The sequence below is a fragment of the Molothrus aeneus genome, chromosome 10 (genome assembly GCF_037042795.1).
Source record: "Molothrus aeneus isolate 106 chromosome 10, BPBGC_Maene_1.0, whole genome shotgun sequence".
Taxonomy (NCBI): domain Eukaryota; kingdom Metazoa; phylum Chordata; class Aves; order Passeriformes; family Icteridae; genus Molothrus; species Molothrus aeneus.
This window is the reverse complement of record NC_089655.1, coordinates 22312416-22333267: the sequence shown is the minus strand read 5'-3', so window position 1 is coordinate 22333267 and position 20852 is coordinate 22312416. Positions and strand designations below refer to the sequence as shown.

Below are 20852 nucleotides of genomic sequence, written 5' to 3'. Positions count from 1 at the left end.
CAGTGGTGGCTGACAGTGGATTTTGATGGTCCTGAAAGTCTTTTCCAGCCTTAACAACTCTGTCATTCTCTGATTCTACTGCTCTGGGGCTGAACTGTTCAGACCTTTTCTATTTTCCCTCCCTTCCAACGCCTCCTGCCCTCTCCTCCTAAGGAACACGAATGAAACCCCAAACTCCTGTGACACTGGGAGAGCGCAGCTGCTGACTCCAGTTGGCAGGGAGGAGGAGGAGGAGGAGGCCAGGGAAGGGGTAGGATGCTGGCAGAAAATTCCCACAGGATGCAAACCTACTGAACAAACACCCCTGCCCACGAGCAGTGCCCCAGTGTCCCCAGTGCTCACGCACAGAGTTTGTCCTCACTCCTGATGCCTGTGGATGGCTCTGCTGCTCCCAAGGAAAGGGACAGAGGGTCAGAGGGCAGAAATGCTCAGAAGGACAGAAATGAAGCAGGGATTTCAATTCCAAGCTAATGCATGGGGTTCGGAGGCTGCTATTAGCAGAAATTATCACTCTGTTAATGTACCCCAGGCAGCATTTTTTACAGTTGAATATGGTGTTATTTTCCTAGTTATCCATTCCCTGACAAGTGGTTATAATCAAAGCTGTCTGTGAGCACTATTATCAGAAACTTACTATTATGTGCTGGAGGAAAAAATATCACAGGACGCTGCAGTGCCAGAAACTATTGTAGGTTTTAAAGATCTACTGCCACACCAAGTATTTATTTATGTACTGCTTTTACCTCCTGTGGAAGAAAATAATTTTAACTTAATTTTCTTGTCTCCCCCAACTAGTTTGGAAAATGCACCTCCCAAAATAAGTCCATAATTATGATTAACAACACGGGCTAGATCCTCAGTTGCTGTAAATTAGCATTCCCCAATTCCTTGCAGTGGAGCAAAGCCAATTCCTTGCAACAGAGAAAGCTTCCCATGCCCTTGGCATGCTGCTTTACATCTTTAAGGGTATTAACAAACCTTCTTCAATGTAGCATTGTACAGAATTTGCTCTGGCCAGAGCAAACTTAAAAAAAAAAAAAAAAAGGATAAATCTGGAATCATGGTTTTAAAAGTCTTTAAAATTATCTTGTAAACAAAATGAATTACTTCAATATATTCTGTTGATGAATTAAATCAACAAAACTGCTACTGCTCTGTCGTGTGATCTGGCTTCAGAGAACAACTTTATTTTCTTCTTAATTTTCAGGTTGGCCATATACTTAACAATATTACTGTAATTCTGGCACAGCTCTGTGGAGGAAGGAGCTCCAGTGAGACAGCACAGAAAGGAAGTAATTAACAAAAAATGTTTATATCTGTACAGTTGACTACAAAACATGAAGGAAAAAAATCCCCTACCACAGGGATTTTGAGGTTTAAGGATATGAATAGGCAATGAAAAATTCTGCACTTTTCATTTAATAAATCCTCAATAATGATCAGATTAATTTGAGCAGCTGAGTAATCATTTCTGAAAACGTTCTCTGTTTTAGGCTGCTCTGCCATGCTCTCCATTCTGTTGGTGCTGATGAAAATGATGGTCCAAGGCTGGGATTAGTGAAGAAGAATCCAGAATTCCTGAGGATCCACTGACAGACACATTACCTCTGAAACAGGTACTATCCCTGCAAATTGTTCTTCCTTATTTCCCCTCCTCAGCTTCCCCTCTTTTTCATCCTACACCTGGGAATTGAACCAACAGAGTCCAAAAAGGGTTTTGGAACAATCCTAAATCAGGGATACTGTGAAGACAAATGGTAAATGTCTGCTACCCCAGCTGCTAAGTTAATTACTGTAATGGGAAACATCTTGACAGAAGCATTGCATATGGTTATTAGCAATTAACCCACCACTCCAAAAATCACAATTCTGCTAATAACAGAACAGAGCTCAGCCTTCCTAATTACAATCTCTGCACGAAAATTTCTTTATATCAGATTGGACTGTTAAAGCCTGTAACTAGCTACAATTTAAAAAGACTGGCAATGGAGATACTGAGAATTAGACAGAAAAATGAAAATAGAACAGGATGGCGTGACACTGACTCAAAGTTTTGGGCAACACTCGTTCATGCTTGGGGATACACAACAACTGTCACAGCCTGTTTGTAGGAAATTACACATCAAAATTAAAATGCTAATGAGGGGGGAAATATGCTTTAAAGTGGAGAGGATGGGATGGAACATTGTGAGAGATACCAAATACCAAATCTTTTACAGAATTCGTGATCTGGACGTTGTTGTAAATAATGTGCTGAATTTGGATTGCACTGGAATCTGACAGAACAATTTTCTGATCAACAGGAGAGGAGAATAATGCAATTTCCATCCCTTAGAAAGTCCTTCAGTACTATATGGAGGGCACGAGCTGTTTTTTTTTTTTTTTTTTTCCCCTAACCACTTGTACTCCAGGCAATTGCATCCCATTATAACTGCACAAAGCCACCAAGGGGAATTGGCACTTTACCTGCTCAGCTCAAAAGCTGGTTTAGCTGAGCAAGATGCAATTTAATTTACTCCTTTTCCCAGTCAGGAAGGGAGCTCTGCTCAACCTGTCCAGTGACTGCTTTGGTAGTGGCCAGGGTGCTGTTTGTAGATGCTGAGGTCAAAGATGCAGGAGTTATAGCAAATAAATTTCAGGGCAGGAGGAAGGTGCCTGGTTGGTCATAGCAAGGATGTGGAATATAAAGAAGTCCCTAATGCTGTTCCCAGTGCCCTTTTTACCAGAGCCCAGTGTAAGAACTGGAGTAAATGAGTCAGCTTCTACCTCTGAGTCAGGTCTGAAGGTTTAACTGACTTGGGATCCCAGCAGATCAATTATCTCAGGAGGCTTTGAAACTCCTTCCACCCGTGCTGCAACTCCACCCATGGGAGTCATCCCATTAAAGTCAACAGCTCTGCAGGATATTCTCAAATAAAACACAGCAGAGGAGAAAACATTGGATTTGTAAGAAGAACACATTGCACTGACTGGGTTGGCTTTGGAGCTCAGGACAATGTCAAGGTCACAGCAGCTAAAGCCTCCTGCCCAGAAAGCAGGGATTTTTTACTCCAGGGTTTGGCTGCAGCTGCATTTTGCTGTGTGGCCCCCAGGCAAAAGTTTCATCTATTAAGTGGCCTTCACTCTGCATTTCAGTACCTCCCAGTCTGCACATTGCTGGTCCATTATTCTTAACAACCGGGTATAGTAAATGTTGTGTATAATTTGTAATGATCACACACAGCTTTGAAGAACAACGTTGAATAGTTTAAGTTCCTTAAGATGGAAAAAATTAAAGTATTTTTAAAAGACTAATTTACCTCTCCTGGAAAAATCCCCAACAACTGAGGAATGAGATCTTTTGCTATTTTGCCATGATGTGATCCTCAAAATAATCCAGGTTGAGATGACATCACAGGACATAATGAACACTCAGCCTTGACATAATTAACATCTATTATTTTATGAAGAAAGATTTTCTGGGGTTTAAGAAATAAAATGATTAAAAACTGTGTTCTCTGCGGGAGGTAATGAGATTAGCTCAACACAAGGTCCTGTGGAGTTAAAACTACTCCAGACACAAGAAAGACTCTGCCATTCATTGGAAATTTCAGGGTACAATTGTTCTGCTCTAAGGCCAGATAACAGCTGTGATTTTCTTCCCCATGAAAAAGAAATCAGTTGATAAAATCTCCAAGGGATCTTGTCCATGCAAGCTTCAAAGTAATGAACAATATAAAACCAGTTTTCTTGTTATGAATGGCAAATGTTTACCTACTTCAGCGAAGGCCTTGGAAAATAAAAACCATACAGGAAACCACTTGTAAAGTGTGTGGAAAATGAGAAGTGGGTGTATCGTGTTACAGGGCTGCAAGGGAGACAAATGAATGCTCTGTAAAACAGAGGCTGACTCCTGGCTGGTGAGGATGCTGGTGCACCCACCCAGCTGTGCCTGTCACAAATTTGTGCAGGAGCTCTCTTAGAGCAAGGGGAGACCAAGCCACTGCACTGGAGTGGAAAGGAATCACAGATTTTAGCCCTGGCTGGCTCAGGGCCCATCTGCTGTTCACAGCCCAGTGCCTGGTTAGTCACAGCTCTCTGGAGAGAGGGAAACCGTGCTGTAATGCACCTGGAGACCTGCACTAGATCATAAAACGCTTAAGGTGTGTTTTTCTCAATTTTTTATTTGCTACTATGCACAGTTCCCTTTCCAGGTCAGTTGGTCTCCCTTCTCTCAGCAGGAAAGGGGAAAGAGTTGTGTTATGACAGCAGTAAAGGTCTGGAGAGATCATAAAGATGAGAGGATGGTCTGGAGGATGGCAGGCAGCACTGGGATTTAAAAACCACTCTTGAGTTCCCACTTTTATGTTCTTGCTGTCACTAACTCTCGGCAGCAGCGGTGTTATCCCTCCCTCAAGATGTTAAACGCGTTTATTTTCACGGTTCCCTCTCGGAAGCGCTCAGATACGATTGCACTGGGCATCCTGTACAGAACAAAGAAGGACCAGAGGAAATAAAGAGCGGCCAAGATCCGTGTCCGTCAGCGCAGCAGAGCGCTCTGGGCATCCCGGCAGCGCAGGGAGAGCGGCTGGAGGCTGCACATCCCTGCGTACGGACACGGAGAACATCCCTGCCCATCTCCTGCCGGCGCCGCTCCCCGCGGGGATGCGGAGCAGGGGAAGCTCCCTTTGCACAGCAGCATTCCCGCGGGGAGCGCCCGGGACGCGGGCACGGGTAGGGTATGGTCCGGTCCGGTCCGGTCCGGTCCGGTCCGGTCCGGTCCGGTCCGGCTGGGCACGGCACGGCTCGGCTCGGCTCGGCTCGGCACGGCACGGCACGGCACGGCACGGCACGGCTCCGGGTTCCGCGCTGCGGGGCGGGCCCGGCGGGGCGGGGATGGGGCCGGGCCGGGGCCGCCCCGCCCGTGGCGCGGCTCTGCCGCCGCTTTAAATGATTTGGGGGCCGGGGCTGCTGCTCCTGCCCCTGCTGCCGCCGCTGCTGCTGCGGGTGTCGGTGCTGCTCCAGCCTCGCTCCCCGCAGCGCCATGCGAGCCGGGCCGGCGCTGCTGCTGCTGCTGCCCGCGCTGCTGGGCTGCGCTCTGGCCGCGGGGCCGCGGCTGCAGCGGGGCATGTGAGTGAGTGTGGGTGTGCGGGGCTATGGGAGTGAGTGTGCGGGGCCGTGGGAGTGCGTGTGAGTGTGCGGGGCCGTGGGAGTGTGTGTGAGTGTGCGGGGCCATGGGTGTGAGTGTGCGGGGCCGTGGGAGTGCGTGTGGGTGTGCGGGGCCATGGGTGTGAGTGCGAGTGTCTGTGCGGAGCTATGGGTGTGGGTGTGCGGGGCCATGGGTGTGAGTGTGGGTGTGCGGGGCCGTGGGTGTGGGTGTGCGGGGCTCTGTGAGTGTGCGGGGCCATGGGTGTGAGTGTGGGTGTGCGGGGCTCTGTGAGTGTGCGGGGCCATGGGTGTGAGTGTGGGTGTGCGGGGCTCTGTGAGTGTGCGGGGCCATGGGTGTCAGTGTGGGTGTGCGGGGCTCTGTGTGGGTGTGCGGGGCTCTGTGAGTGTGCGGGGCCATGGGTGTCAGTGTGGGTGTGCGGGGCTCTGTGAGTGTGCGGGGCCATGGGTGTCAGTGTGGGTGTGCGGGGCCATGGGTGTCAGTGTGGGTGTGCGGGGCTCTGTGTGGGTGTGCGGGGCTCTGTGAGTGTGCGGGGCCATGGGTGTCAGTGTGGGTGTGCGGGGCTCTGTGAGTGTGCGGGGCCATGGGTGTCAGTGTGGGTGTGCGGGGCTCTGTGTGGGTGTGCGGGGCCATGGGTGTCAGTGTGGGTGTGCGGGGCTCTGTGAGTGTGCGGGGTGTGCCCGGACACGCCGCCCGTGGCCCTGCCGGGAGGGTCCTGCTGCCCTCGGCTCCGCGGCGCGGCGGGGGAAGTTTGGGTGGGTTCGCTGTAACTCCGCGCATCCCCCAACCCGCGGGGCTGTCCTGGCGGGGAGGGAACGCTGGGCTGGGCTTGGCTCTGCCGCGGGAGGTGAAGGCAGCTCCGGGGCTGCTCCTGCCTTTGCTATCAGCGTGGGGAGAGCAGCAGGACAGAGATCGGGGTGCCAGCTGGGGATCCGTGCGGGAAGGGAGCGGGGAGCATCCCTCCATCCATCCGTCCCTCCATCCATCCGTCCCTCCATCCTGCCGCGGCCGGGAGCGCACAAAGAGCTGGGGCCGCACGTGTGCGGCTGCCGCGGCGCCGGGGAACTTTCTCCGAGGGCTCTGCACGGCACGAGCAGCAAACGCTCTTTGTTGTAAACGTGTTGGAATGTTTGTGTCCGGAGGTGGTTTTCTGGTCGGGCTCTAGAAGAGAGGAGCTGGGCACATGCACGAAACCTGCGGTTAAAGTTTTCGCGTGTCGAAATTGAATGTTGATGGAAACTGTTTCCTGTGTACCTTTACTTTTTCTTGTGTACCTTTCCCGTGTTGCATTTTAAGGAATGTTGTGCTCCCCTCTCAAAGCTACCTCACAAGAGCCTTTTCAAATATCTGTGTATAGCCTAATTTCTTACCTCTCTTGTCTTCCTGGGTTTCATCTTCATCAACTTCATGCCACTCTTTCATAATTAATGTCTTGTATTTGCTTTCAGTTTAGTTCTTTATTCTGTCTGAAAATTGAGATTTCCAAGCCTATTGCTCACTGGCTTTCTATGCAATACATATTTACACAGCATTTACCAGAAGTGCTTTTAAGGTGGTTTATATTACTCCATTTTGCTGGAGCACAAAGTATCCATCACAGTGCTAAGAGAAGTTAAGCTCATTCTGTGGTAAAACATTTTCCTTTGTTAAAAGTGCTCTGTGTTCCTTTCAGGCATGCTTTGTGCTCTCTTTCTGAGCAATTACTCTATCAGGAGGAGGAATAGCATTGGCCTACATTAATCTGTTTGCATTTGACATCAGTAATAACTATGATTCTGCACTTTTGAAGCCGGAGGTGCTGTTAACTGTGAATTGCCCCCAAAGAATTTGTGTTTGCCTTTACCTTTTTAAAGTCTGTGTCACTGAAAGAGCAGAGGAAGCATTCCCTCCTGGAAGTGATGCTGTGTGAGGATGCTGCTGCTGGGCTGGAGTCACTGGGAGCAGCAGTGCACTCTCAGCCAGCAGCAATCAGGAGCAGCCACCCAAACCCCCAGACCTGTCAGAGCCTTGAGTGCTTTTCCCAAGAGTAGTATTCCTCAAATTACTGCCTTTCTTCCTCTTTTTCCTGAGTTGGGGCAAGTATCAGTATTGCTCCAAACTTTCTTGCTATTTAGGGACTTTATTGTAAGCACAAAGGCAAAATGTCACCACCCTTTAGGAGTGAGCCTGCCAGCTTTCACCAAGAAACAGTGACATGTCCAGGAGTACATTTTAATGAATCCCCTTTTCCTAACAATTCTGGTTTGACTTTGGTCATCTGCAGTCAATGAAATCAGAACAGCAAATGTATCCCTTGGAACACACCATGCTGAGTGTGTTCTTTGCTGTTGTTTTGATTGAGATCTTATGTGGCTGAGGCTACACAGGATATTCTTCATAATTGTTTTTGTTCTGTTGCTAACTTGAGCATTTGCTCCTAGCTAGAAATGGGAGGGATCTGTGTGGATGTTGGTGTTCTGCTTCCAAGCCCCCTGAGGAGATTTAATGTAGAACAGATTAGAGAATGATGAGATATTCCTATCAACTGCTTTTCCATACAATTAGCCCTTGATGATCCTCTAATAGAACTTCAGAGAACTCTGGAATGACCAGAGAACAGATATGCCATTTTCATTGTACAGCATATTTGGGCCTTTAAATGAGGAATTAACCATGTCTGATGATAAAAAACACATTTTTAACACTTTGTAGTGAGCTCTCTAGCCCAAAACTGGGGTGTGCAAGACAATGCAAGTGTGATGTGTGGTTATCTAGAAATCAGGGGGAGCTGTGGGACAGCGCAGAAATGGGAACTAAAGGAGGACTTGAGTTGCTGTCAGAAGTGGTAAATCCTCTCCTAGACAAACGTTCCCCTGGGAGCTGGAGCAGGACAGATGTCTGCTCGTAGTCAGGGGTGTAGGATAGAGCAGAGGCAGTGGAGTTATGAGCTAGGTGCTGGGAACCCCCTTTGTGCAATAAATATCACCTTTCAGAGTTAGGACTGGGATAGGCCTCAAGAATGGATTCTTCTGCTCCCAGGTGAGGTGGGTGAGGATTTCCTTGCAAAAGGCAGGAGATCAGTTTTGTTCTGTCAGCATTAAGTCCCCTGGCTGTGGCTCTGCAGGTCCAGGATGACATCTGAAGGGGCTGCTTTGCTTTTAGAGGATCCAGTCTCAATCTTGCAATAAAACTGTTTTTCTTTACTGCTCACATGTTGTATCTGCATATTTTCACTTTATCCACGAGCAGTCTGGTCTCATTCCAAGGAACACCTGGATGTAGAGCTGGATTCCTGGCTCAGTTACTGTTTCCCAGCTCCTTCTATTCTTTGGGGCAGTATCAGCTTTCTTGTGCTCCTCCTGATAAATCACGTTCCCAAAAGGAAATTCTAGCATCCACATGTTATCTGCATCTGCAAACCTCGAGTAAACCTGGCCCTTCAGCTGCTCCAGCTGTTGGGTGCAATGACACAGGGCTGGTTTTGCACCACTGCAAACAGATGTGCCTGTGGCCACTATCTTCAAGTGGCATAAATAAAAATTCCTTTTAAGGTATAATTAAAAAAGGCAAAGTCCACTATTTTCCACATTTCAAGAATTAGCTGCTGTTGTGCAAAGTGTTTCCATATGAGGGGATGCCTCTGAGTTGTGATTGTTACAGCGGAACAAATTGCATGTCAATTTGAATATTTGGAATGCAGCGCAGAAAACAAAATGAGAAATGTTTCCATAAAGTATACAGAGATACAACTTAAACCTGGAGCCTGGAATTTTGTAATAATGCTGTCCAAATGATGTGAAAAGTAGATTGTGTAATCATTTCTTGGTGAGAAATTGTCTCAATGTATTGGCTGTTTAGCCAATATACTTTATTTTCACCTCCAGTGATGTCAATTTGCAGGTGTGAGGAAAGATTGTCTTCCTAGCATTAAATAAGGGCCTAAAGTATGTTTCCTTTTTTGAGCTGAGCTGAATAATGTAGTGGAATCTCCTTCTACTTCTTTGGATGGGTTATCTTAGACTTGGAGGTTTTGCAGTTAAAAAAAATTTGCAGGTTTTTCTGGTGAAAATAAGGACCTGGTTTGCTAGTGGTGTATTCAAATTTGCACCATAGTTTAATTTTGTATTAAATTTTTACATCAAGTGGGATTAAGTATTTCTCTTTGAACCTTGGCTGAAGTGATTCTGGCAGCTGAGAGTCGTTGACAAATTTTGATTTTGGGCTGAATTTTACCTAGCTTGTTTTCAGCTGAAACCTCAAGCCCTTCTTCCCATTCCTGTCTGCTCAGACTCCATAGGGTTGCAGCAAACCCTCACTCCTCCAAACCCTACTCCAGCCTTTGAGGCTTGGACAATGTGATTTTAGTTAAGTATGGTTTAAACGCGTTGGCATAAAATTCCAGGTGGTTTCATCCCCTATTTTCCCCAAATTCCTTGAATTTGCAGTTGAAGACTGAGATGTTTCTGATCTTTGTGAACGTGAAGATCACACTGAACAAAAATAGTTTTTTTTAGCCTGTGCACTACAGGCTGCTGCCAGCAGATAGAGCTCATGCTGGTCAGCACTGCAGCACAGAATCCCATTCCTCAGGACTTGGCACTTCAAGCTTCTGTTTCACAGTTCCTAGAGGAATATTAATTTTGAATTTAGTCTTTTAACAGATGGCAAAGCGCTCTTTTCCTCTTTTTCTGCCCCAGTATATTCACTGTCAGGAGACCTGAAGATAATGAACGAGTGTCATGGTGGTACTGCGCTTTTCCTGATTTATGACGTTTTCCTGCTCTTCAGGAGAAAAATGAGATCAAGACTTTCTCCTAAACTCTGAAATAGCTGTAAGACAGCACAGTGAAATCTGATAGCCTGGAATTGTTATATTTATCAAAGATGAACTTGAACTGTAAATATTTTCCAGTTTTAGAAACTCCTGGGTTTGTGTCAGAGACATCATAAAATGGTTTTAAATCTCACAAGAGGTTTAGAAATTTCCTGCTTATAATCACAGTAGCTTACATGTATGATTCTTAAATCTTCACATTTAAGATAAGAAACTGAAGGGGAATGCCCCTTCACTTTTAATGGGATTTGACTTCTCACATTACTCTCCAAAAACGCACTCTAAGAGGGAAAAGCTTCTCAGGTTTCTTTAGGTGTAATTGTTATGGAATGTTGCTATAGTTTAGTTATTTATGCAATAGTTTATTGTGCTTGAAATGTGTTTTTGCAGTATTTCTTGGGAAAATTACCCGGTTTTTGCTTTGACTTTTCTTCTGCATTGTTTATATCCAGCATTGCCTGTTTTTCCTAGTTGTAGGCATGCCATGATCTAGGTATGACAGGCTGTGGAATATTTTTAATAAATTTGAAGAAACCCCCTGGTGAGGAGGGATGAGATTATCTGTGGTGGCAGACCTGGTCTCCAGGTGACTTTTTAGCAGAACTTTGATGGAAGTGACACTTTGGCTCCCAGGGGGTTAACAGCCCATATTGCAGACTTGTGTTATTCACCAATTAAATACCTTCTCTCTTTGAACACAGTTAATAGATTTCCTTCCTCTGAAATCCAAGCCTGTTATTGCTTACATTCCCTCTCAAATCTATTGCTTTTAATTTATTTCTGAGCAGAAAGAAATTTCCTTTCATTACTGAGAAATCAAAGCATTTGAAAATGATGTACTGAACATATGCAGTTTGTGCTTTGGATTCCAGCTTCCAGCCTTGCTTTAAAACTAATCATTAATTGTTCCAGAGGGGAACTTGATATTTCTGCCTTTGCTGTGAGATGGTGTGGGCTGTGATGTGTGCTCTGAGCTCCATCTCTGAGCTCTGTGGATGAATATTTGTGTGTGGAAAGGGGACTGTTGTTCAAGTCAGAGTGCTGACACTTGCTTTTGTGATCTGTAGTAGAAGCACCTTGCTGTCTTCCCTTTGTAAGTCAGAGCAGAGCTTGGCACAAAATCTTGTTTAGGAGAGAATGCCATGCCCAGACCGTGTTTTATGTACATGACCTAATTCAATATTGAAAATTTAGCATAATGTCCCAAGGTGTGCCTGAGAATAGGCTTTATAGGGTGCTCTGTACTGTTTTTTAACAAAGAAATCCCCATAAATTATGGAACAATTGGGTATTTTGGGCCTGGTCTTCTCAGGCTGGAATGTTCCTCTATAGAAAATGAGTTTTTATGCACCTCAGCCCTCAGGAGGCTCTTAAGTGGTTGTCCTTTTGTTTGTAATTGCTGGTGCTCTCCCTGCCTGACCAGTGCACCGTCAATGGTGGAAAATACAGCTGTACAAACTTCTCTCATCATTATATTGCTTGTATCTGATAATTGTGAGTCAAAGCCTGTCCGTCTCTCTCTGTAGAGTAACACCAGGAACTGTGGGTTATTTAGAACCTCACCATAAGTTTCTAATCCAAAAGATATAAATTGAGATTTTTTTCCCCCTTCTACTTTGCCACTGTTGAACGCTAATCCACTAATGCATGTTAGTTTTTCTGTGGTTAAAATTAATTAAATATTTAGCTTAACCAAGTTTTCTTAATGTTAAAGCAAACAACCAAAAACCTCAAACCAAACAAAAAAAATCCCAAACCCCTCAAAAATGGACATTGGTATCAAGCTAATGATTTACAGGGGAGTAAAAGACTTGGAATATTTTAAACCTAAAATGTTGGCATGTAGGGATTTTTCTTACATACATTGCATACCTTAGATGTAATCATGTTTGTTGCAGTTTGATTGGAAGTTATATATTCCGTGTTATTTTAAAAGTAAGCTTTAAAAAAAGTTTTGCTTTGAAACTGCTAAAATCTGGCAGGCACCAAAAAAGCAGTGAATAATTCCTAGATATGGTTGCTGAAATAGAGCTGAGGATTTCAGTGCCTTCTAGCTCATTTCATTGTCAAACAGTGTGGCACCTGCTGTAAACCAGAGCGAGCTTTCTCTCCTTGTGACAGAGTGGTGTGACACTTGGAATGATTTTTGTGCTAATATTTGAACATCAGGTCCCTTTGTGCTTTCCTGCTGAAGGAAGCTCAGGTGTGTGCACCTGGCAGGTTTATTGGGGACTGGAGTTTACTGGGGTGTTGCACACAGGGCAGTGATAATGGCAGTGGGTGTATTTAATGTGAAATTACACCTAGAGCTTTCCTCCCTGATTTCACACTTTTACATCCTCAATTTAATGTGGATTTTAGACCCTTATCCGCTTTGTCTTAACAATGAGCGCGTGCCAACTATTTCTTAGCCTCCTTTATGTGATATCCCATTAGTTTTCTATTTAGGAGACAGATCCTTGGGACCTGGGTCCTTAAATTTTGTAAAGCTGAGTGTTTGTGCTGGCCTGGTCACTGGTGCTCTCCTGGATGTAGTAGACAGAACTATAAAACTGGATGTTGCTGGGGATTGCATCTACATGACACTAAAAGGAAAAAAAAAAAACCAAAAACACTCCCTGATTTTAAAATGAAAAAAAAAAAAAGTGGCTTGACCAATCATAGTTAAATGATCTGGATGTGCATGTTTACCTTCTGCTTTTCTTGCCAACCCAAATAGATTATTCTGTCCTGGGGGAGGGAGGAGGATGGTTAAGTGGAAGGTAAACGACAGGCGCTGCACTTTGATAGCAGCAAGAACCAAAAATCTTATTGTTGTTATAATAGCTGAGTGTGTAATTAATCATCTCCTATTGATCTGCTCTTCATCTAGATGCAGGGCACAAAGGCTGAAGGAACTCTCATGTTATTTAGCTGCTCCATCTCATCAGAGGGAGGATGTGAGTGAGACACAGCAGTGCATTAGTAACCTGTGGGATGGGGCAGCCTGGTGTGCTGGACCTTCCTGCACAGAGCCAGAGAGCAGCAGTGATAATGAGACCTAATCTAAATGAGCTTGGTGCTTACAATCCATGTCCCAGAGGGGCTGTGAACATCACAAATATTGATACAGGATCAGGAGAGAGCAGGGATTGATTAGTGGTCAAGGGAGCAGGATGTCCTAATTGTCTCTGGTAGTGCTGATTAATTTGATCAGGGAAATGAGCCTTAAAATAGATTAAAGGTAGAAAGGGGAGCTTGGCAGTTTAAAAAAATAAAAGCCTTTTCTGTCATTCTGGCCTTTGTGAATTATTAAGCAATATGTATCTTGAGACAAAATTTATATATATATATAAGCCAATATATGTAACTTGTTCTTTGGACCTTTTGTTTCTGTGGTCTATTTCCTGATTTGACTTTTCTTTTCCTGTGTTCAAACAAAATTTGGGTTTTTTTCTCCTTTCCAATTGAGATCATATAGATTAAAAACTTTTAATCAGCATCTCTTCTGCATAAAACATCATGCTGCTGGCTGTTTCTCCTCTGCAGTGCCACATGTTTCTGAAAGGTGCCACCTTGTCTTTCTAGAGCTCTTTTTTATAAGACAGTGGTGATGTTGGAGGTGTGAGGGGGTTCAGACAGTTAACCTGAAAAGCTCCTAACCAAATCCTTTGTAGCAGTGTACAACTATTTTCAGATCAACATCAGTGCATCTCTGGCGCAAAACCAGTTATCATCACAGCAGTGGAGAATTTGGCCCTGACTGTAATCTTGGTTCCCTTAAGGAAACTCTTATTTGATCTTTTCAAACTAAAACTGAGTAAGCAGACTGAGGTTTTCTAAACTTTTAATAACAGCATAAGGGGAAGGAGCAGCAACCAATTAGTGTTTTGAAAATACAGGATTCCAGCAAGTTGCTCCTGATGACAGGTTTCATCTATTGACTGATTTATGGGAAGATCAATAGTGTTCAGGCTGCAAATTCGTCAGCTGAGGCAATGCAGGCTGCAACATCTCATTTTTAGGGAGATGCTAACAGCTGTCTGACTCAGTGTAGAAGGTGGTGTCATTCAGGGAGTCTCTGTGGAAAGACCTGAAATCAGACAGCCAAATTCGTCTTCGTTAATGTTTTGATTTAAAGTTTGTGCTGTTGAAAGAAATCTTTAGGGATATCTTGATGTGTGTTTGCTCTCTCACTGCTGTTAAATCTACCTACCTTCAGCTTTTTGAGTTGAGCTGGGTGAAAGTAGATGGGTAGAATGAGAGATTTACTTTGGCATTCCAGGTGTAGGGCAGAAAAAGAAAATATCCCTATCACGGAGATATGATGGACCTTAAAAATGGAAGTGTCCAAGGCCAGGGCTTGGAGCCACCTGGGTTAGTGGAAGGTGTCCCTGCCCATGGCAGGGGGTTAGAACTGAGTAATCTTTAAGGTCCTTTCCAACTCAAACCATTCTGTGATTTTTTTTGTGGTAGATCTATTAATTTTCTCTTTAAAATTCCAAACACAGGAACGAATTACATCCCGCCTGGAGATGCTTTTAATTTTCTCTGAACTTTTCCCTTTGTGCAGTGGTTCACAGGCACCTCAGCCAGATGATTAGCCCAGGCTGCTCTTGCTCAGTGTTGGTCTAATTATCTGTTCATTAGAATCTCAAGTCTTGAGCTGGAAGTGTGTAGGGTGTCTTTGTTTAAAGGGCAGTCTCCTAATGCAAATATTAAGAGAGCTTTCTGCCTCGCCTGAGTCAGACTGACAAGCTAATAATAGCCTTGGTGTTAGCCTCGGCTAGCACAGAGCACCAGTGCAAAAAGGTTTAAAGGGACTGCTGTATCCATCAAATCCTGGCCCATAATATGCCTTTGAGACTTTTGCTTGTTTTAACACTTAAACTCCCATTAAGAAACATCTTCTGAATGCAAAGGGCAGGAAAACAGGAGCTGTTCTCTAATACACCACTACATCCACTTGGGGCTTCAGCTCAGTCCTGAATGGCCTCTAATTAGCAGAGTGCTACAGTGCTGGACTGTACCTTCACGGGCTGTAGCCTGGCTCCAGGAGCTGTTCTGAGGTTTAGAGGTCCCCAGTGAGTCAGATGGCTCAAAACCTGCCCTGCTGACTGTGTGTGTGGGGAGCTGTGAGGATGCTGAATTGTTGGAGAGGGCACGCTTGATTCCCAGCTTTGCCAGCACAGGATTACGTGTTATGCAATTGCTGCAATTTAATTATAGTGTTTCAGCAGTTTTGATATCTGCCTTTAAATTATCCCAAGGGCATCAAGGAGGAATGGCTTACTTTGAATAAATCTTCATAAACATATGACTCTGCTGCTGGCTTGTTTTGTTCTGTGAGCGTCATTTGTTCCCATTAACCATATCCTAGAAGTCAATACTGCTATTCCTGGAAACATGGCAATATCACATGAGGAGGAACTTGTGGGATGGGCTCAGTGTGTCATTACAACAATTGTCAGCTCCTCTCTTTTATTTATGGAAGAGCGATGCATATGAATGTACCTTTATCTGGAAAGTTTTAGGCAATTCTAATAAAAGGAGATATGCATGAATTATCAGAACATGATGTTCTATTCACTGGAGGGAGAGTCATTTTAAAAGCCTGCTAAGTGAGGCATGGTTGCTAAGTAAGGCAAGGGTTTTATTAGACCAACTGACGTAATGGAAAGGAGGAAAAACAGGCAAGATTTTGGGCACACAAAGATCTTTGGATGGGAAACAAATGGCAGACTTTGTGCTAAGAATGGCTTGGGAACAATGGCTCTGAACTTCAGCTAAATATGTTCAATGGGGAGGTAATTCTGGAGGGAAGGGGTGGTTGGGGCGCATGGGAAGGATTGCTAAATGATGGAGATGTTGTTGGGAATGAGGGGCAAGCCTGGTGGTTTGAGGAATTGAAGGCAATCTGGGACTGGGCTGTGACCATCTCCTGTTCTGCTCTGAGGTGCTGGCAGACCTGAGGAATGGGAAATATGGAGCAATATTGAATATGGGCTGTGTAGTAGAGGAAGAAGAACATGGAGAGTTGTCCACTGGCAGTGTGGTTTAGGATGATGATGTTTGCTCTAATTGCTTTTAAAGCCTGGGAGAAACAGATATTCTAGTCCAGGAAAGTAACGTCTGCCAAGGTCAGGTGTGCCAGTACAAATGGATTCTTTACTGTTTTTCCATGGTGACACAGGACAGCCAGAGCTTACAGCTGTGGGCTTTCTTCTCCTGCCTTCCTTCACATGAGCTACCCGAATTCCTGAGGGCCGTTTGGATTGTGCTAGATCTGTTCTGTTCCTCCTCCTGGAGTGTCCCTGTTGGGCAGAGCTCCTCTTTGCCCTGAGATGATGTCCCAGGTGTTCCCTCGGCAGCTGTGGTGGCTCTGGTGGCCTGGCTGGATGTGCCATTCTCCATGGGGTGATGACAGCATCCTGCACAGCACTGGCACTGTTTTCCACTCAAATCCTGGGGATTTGATCCAGGCAGGGCTTCTTCCAAGTGTTCAGCTCAGCAGGAAAATTGAACATGGTTATAATGTTTTCTGGTTCTGCACAGGATTATTTAATGATATTTGTAAACCACTTGAAGACCTGTGGATGAAAGATGCTCTCTCATTAGTAAGGTTACTTTGTGTAGTGTTCAGGCTTCAGAGTTAAAAAACTCCATAAATCCTGAACGAGATATCAACAATATCCACTGTGAGTGATGGTGACCAAGTGCCAAGCTGCTCTTGGGCTGGAACTGCTCTCTTATCAGTGCCACCCCCAGGTTTTCTAGCTCAGGGTCATGTTCCTACCTGTGGCAGAGGAAACAAGTGTGACAGGGTGTTACTTGGTCACTCCCTAGCTTGGAGAGGGCTCAGGCTGAAATCTGGGGAAGGACTTCTCTGCTGGATGGTGTTGCTGCCAGGGTGGGTATGGAAGGTCCCTGTTCCCCTCTGTGCTTGAGTTACTGAGGCTTGTGCTTGCAAAGCCTCGCCAGGCTGTCCTGGGGAATTGGTGATTAAAGTATTGCACTCGCAATCTATAAACTACACAAAAAAAATCAGTGAGTTAATTTCATTCGTGTCACAACAGGTTCCTGCCTTCAAAGATGACAAAACCCCTCATTCTTTATGGTTTTATTTAGATCCTGAATGTTTGCTGCTGTTATTTTCTGTCATGCAAAATTTCCTGATTTATACCAGGGCAAAGAAATTGGGATAAGGCAGACGAAATCTCTGCAAAACCATCAGCATGTAACCTTTTTTTTGACCCTCCATACCTCCTGCAATCCTGCTATTTTTGTAAGTCTGGCTAGGTAGCAGGATGAAGATTACATATCATCCTCCAAAGCAGAGCTTTTATTTTGGTCTTGTTATTTTAGGAATAATCAGCAGAGAGCAAGGATACTTCCTCTTACCAATTTCGTGTGTTTCCCTGAGGGGACTGATATCAGGGGGGCTCTTGCAGAATACACAATTTCCCTAGCAATAGTTCGGATAAATCCTATCTGCCCTTGAATCTGTGGTAAATCTTTCATTCACTGATGAGGAACCTGAATTTCAGTGCATTGTTCACATGCTGCCTTCTAAGGCTTGGAGCTGCCGTGTGTTCCAACACCAGTAAAAATCCTGGTTCAATGTTAAACACAGCATAGGTTTATGTGTGTTTCTCTAGATATCTAAATTTGGTGTCAGAAATAAAAATTATCTTTTTCTTTGCCCCTCCCAGGCCCAATGTGTGCCCAGTGCTGGAGCTGGCTCTGGTGGGACACCAGGAGCCCTGCATTCAGTCCTTCAGTCGCATGGTCAGGATGTGGAAGCAAGGCTGCACGAAGAGGAGGTGGTGTGTGAGCTATGAGAGAAGGTAACACATTATCTGTTGTTATAAATGGGTTTTTTTGCTAATCCTTGTGCAAGTTCTTTAACTTTTTTTTTTTGTGAGAGAAGTTGTCAACTGTTTCATCTGAAATGTCATGGACATAGTGTCCTCCTGAGATTTGACTTGAAATCTGTTATTACCGCATAGAAAATGTGACTTTTTAATGTGTTTTGGGTTGCTCATGAGCTTCATGGCTGGCTTTAGATTCAGAATTTCACACTATCAGAAAATGTTCCTGTCTTGTTCTTGCTCAGGTGAAGCCCAGCTGTCAAGTCATTGACTTTGAAAAATTGAACTTCTTTCTATTTCTGCCACATGCTTGGAACTGATGGGAGATCTGACTCCCCCAACAGCTAAACCCAAAACGGATTGCACAAAAAAAAAAAAAGGAAAAAAAATTACTCACCTTTGGCTAGCTTGAATATAAATTCTTCAAAATAATGTGTGGACAGAGCATATCAGAGCTACTGGGTGTTATCAGGATGCAGTTTGCTGTATTTTCTTTGTTTTTAATGAGAACTGATGGAGGCTGGAAAAAAGTCTCATTAATGTGACATTTGAGTGCACTGTGCTGCTGGGGAGGTGGGAGTGGGTGGAATGGGAGCTGTGCCTGCTCTTTAACCTTCCTGTCCCCACAGGTCTGGCTACTACACGGTTTACAAGCAGGTGTACAGGATGGAGCAGCAGACTGTCTACAAGTGCTGCCCCGGCTGGGCCCAGCAGGACAATGAACCCGGCTGTCTGCACTGTGAGTTGGGACAAAACTGGGACAGAACCACAAAGTGACACCCTCAGACCCTGCCTTCCTACTGAATCCCCACTTCTAGATACGAGGGTTTTGCTTCTTGTGGTTTGTAACTGGCATTTCCTCAGTGATGGGGGAGTAAGTGTCCTTTAAAAAGATAAAAGTGCTCTTGTAAAAGCAGCAAATAGATCTAATTTTAATCCACACAATTTGGATTCAACAGTCTAAATTCTAATTGGGGTTGTTGCAGCATTTTTGTGCCAGCCTGGCTTTGACAGGCCAACCAAATTTATTGCTGTTACCCGAATTATGCAGAGAAATCTGCTGTGAGGCACTTTGCTTGGGTGTAGCACTTGCTAGTCTGACTGGTTTGGGCATTTTCCCTTCTGCTGGTGCCATTGGGGCAGTTTTATTTCTACCCTGTGGTTCTCCATCTGATGAGAACCTGTTTCTATCACCAATTTCTGATAATGATTGGATGTTTTCCTAAAAGATGGAATTAAATAATTTAAATGATAAGGCAGCACTTCAGCCACTGTTAACAAGACATCAGTAGAAGATGGCAACCTACTCAGTGTTTAGTTTTGTTACTGTTTAGTCAGTAATTGTGTTTTCTGTATGAAAGTTAGCATCTGTTCTTATTTATTTTTTAATCTTCATACCAACTTCAGGGCTGCATTCAGAGAGCTTGCTTTTATGCTCGTCTCTTTGTAGTTAAAACACAAAAACAAGCCTGAGAGGTATTCCTGTTAGTTTCAGCCTGAATCTACATATTTAGTGTGCACCTGTTTAGTTGTAAGAAGTCAAAAATATGTTTACAATCTGTGTTTTAATCTCTGGTGTAAAGGAGTTTAAGGTATGTGAGCACCAGTGGCAAAAGGAAATTTTCTTCCTGAAGGAGCAGTGCAGGCTTGCTTTGAATTCTTTAAGGCCCCAAAGTGATTGAATTACACTTTTGTATTTGATACTCTTTGCAAGTTTGGCTCAAGCATGTGGAATTTAAGTTGTTGTAAATAAAAATCTTCTGTGTTAAAGGAAGAATTGCAATTCCCTTCCACATATATAATATCTCCCAGTGCATCAGTGGTTTTTAACCATTCCTCCATTATTGTCTGGCAGCTTTTCCTATTTTATTTTGGATTCAGGCAGTGCTTTGAGTCCTGTCTTCTGCCTCTGAAGCACCTTCAAGTTAAACTACAACATCTAAGTCCTTCTTTTATTAAATTCCTTCATACCAACAAGGTAGTTACACCTATGATACCAATTCCTGCTGCGGTCCAGCCTTTGCACTTCAATAAAAATCCGGGTTTCTGATTTGGAAGGTCGTGTTGCAGCAGGACTGAGTCAGAGAGGCACAGAATCACAGAATTTCTAGGCTGGAAGAGACCTTCAAGATCATCGAGTCCAACCCATGTTCTAACACCTCAGCTAGATCATGGCACCAAGTGCCACATCCAGGCTTTTTTTAAACACATCAAGGGATGGTGACTCCACCTCCTCCCTGCGTAGATGATTCCAGTATTTGACCACTCTTTCTGTGAAAAGCTTCCTCCTTAGTTCTAGCCTGTATCTCCCTTGGCACAGCTTCAGACTGTGTCCTCTTGTTCTGTCTGTTGCTGCCCGGAGAAAGAGACCAACCCCAGCTCACCACAGTCACCCTTCAGGACGCTGAAGAGAGTTCTGGAGGACCCTTGGCCCGAAATGAGCTGAAATAACCTGTCCCATTCTGTTTGTGTGCTCTAGTGCTGTGCACTGCTGGCACTTGCTTCAATGGAGGGAAGTGCTCTGGAGGAGGATCCCAGGTGTGCCAGTGTCCTGCAGGATTCCAGGGGCCTCGCTGCCAGTATGGTGAGTGCACTGGGATCGTCTCAAGGGCAGCTGCTGTTGGGATGAAGTGCAACTTCAACAATAATTGTTAAAGCAAGAATATTTTATTAATGTTAACTTGAAATTAAAGGTGCATTTGCTGCACTTTTAAGTGGTTATTTGATAATTCTCCGATTTTCCAGATTTTTTTTTGTATTGAATTTTAACAAAGCAAGATGAAAATTTAATTTGACTGGTATCAGATGAATGAGTGTCTGTGGTAGATAATATCACTGAATATCAGCAGCAGTGTCCAGTGCAGTATCTGTCTATTGCTTCTCAACTTGAATGTTCCTGTGGTGCTCTTGGTGAATTTCTCAGCCTTGCTTTCACTTTTGTGAGAGGAAATTCTGAGTCAAAGCAGGTGGGCAGTAGGTGAAGAATGCAGCAAATGAACCACTGTATTTGTTCATGGGATTCTTTTTTTTTTTGGTGCATCTC

General features: G+C 44.5%; 1 protein-coding gene across 1 annotated transcript in view; it reads left to right on the top strand.

The window, feature by feature from the left end:
- The first annotated feature begins 4979 nt into the window (after nt 1-4979).
- Nucleotides 4980-20852, top strand: part of LOC136560712 (multiple epidermal growth factor-like domains protein 6) — a 191509-nt gene continuing 175636 nt past the window's right edge. Inside the window, exons 1-4 of the mRNA XM_066556710.1 lie at nt 4980-5109; nt 17651-17785; nt 18439-18548; nt 20289-20393. Of these exons, the coding sequence (XP_066412807.1) occupies nt 5024-5109; nt 17651-17785; nt 18439-18548; nt 20289-20393 (436 nt within the window). The 5' untranslated portion in view covers nt 4980-5023. The remainder of the gene's footprint in view (nt 5110-17650; nt 17786-18438; nt 18549-20288; nt 20394-20852) is intronic.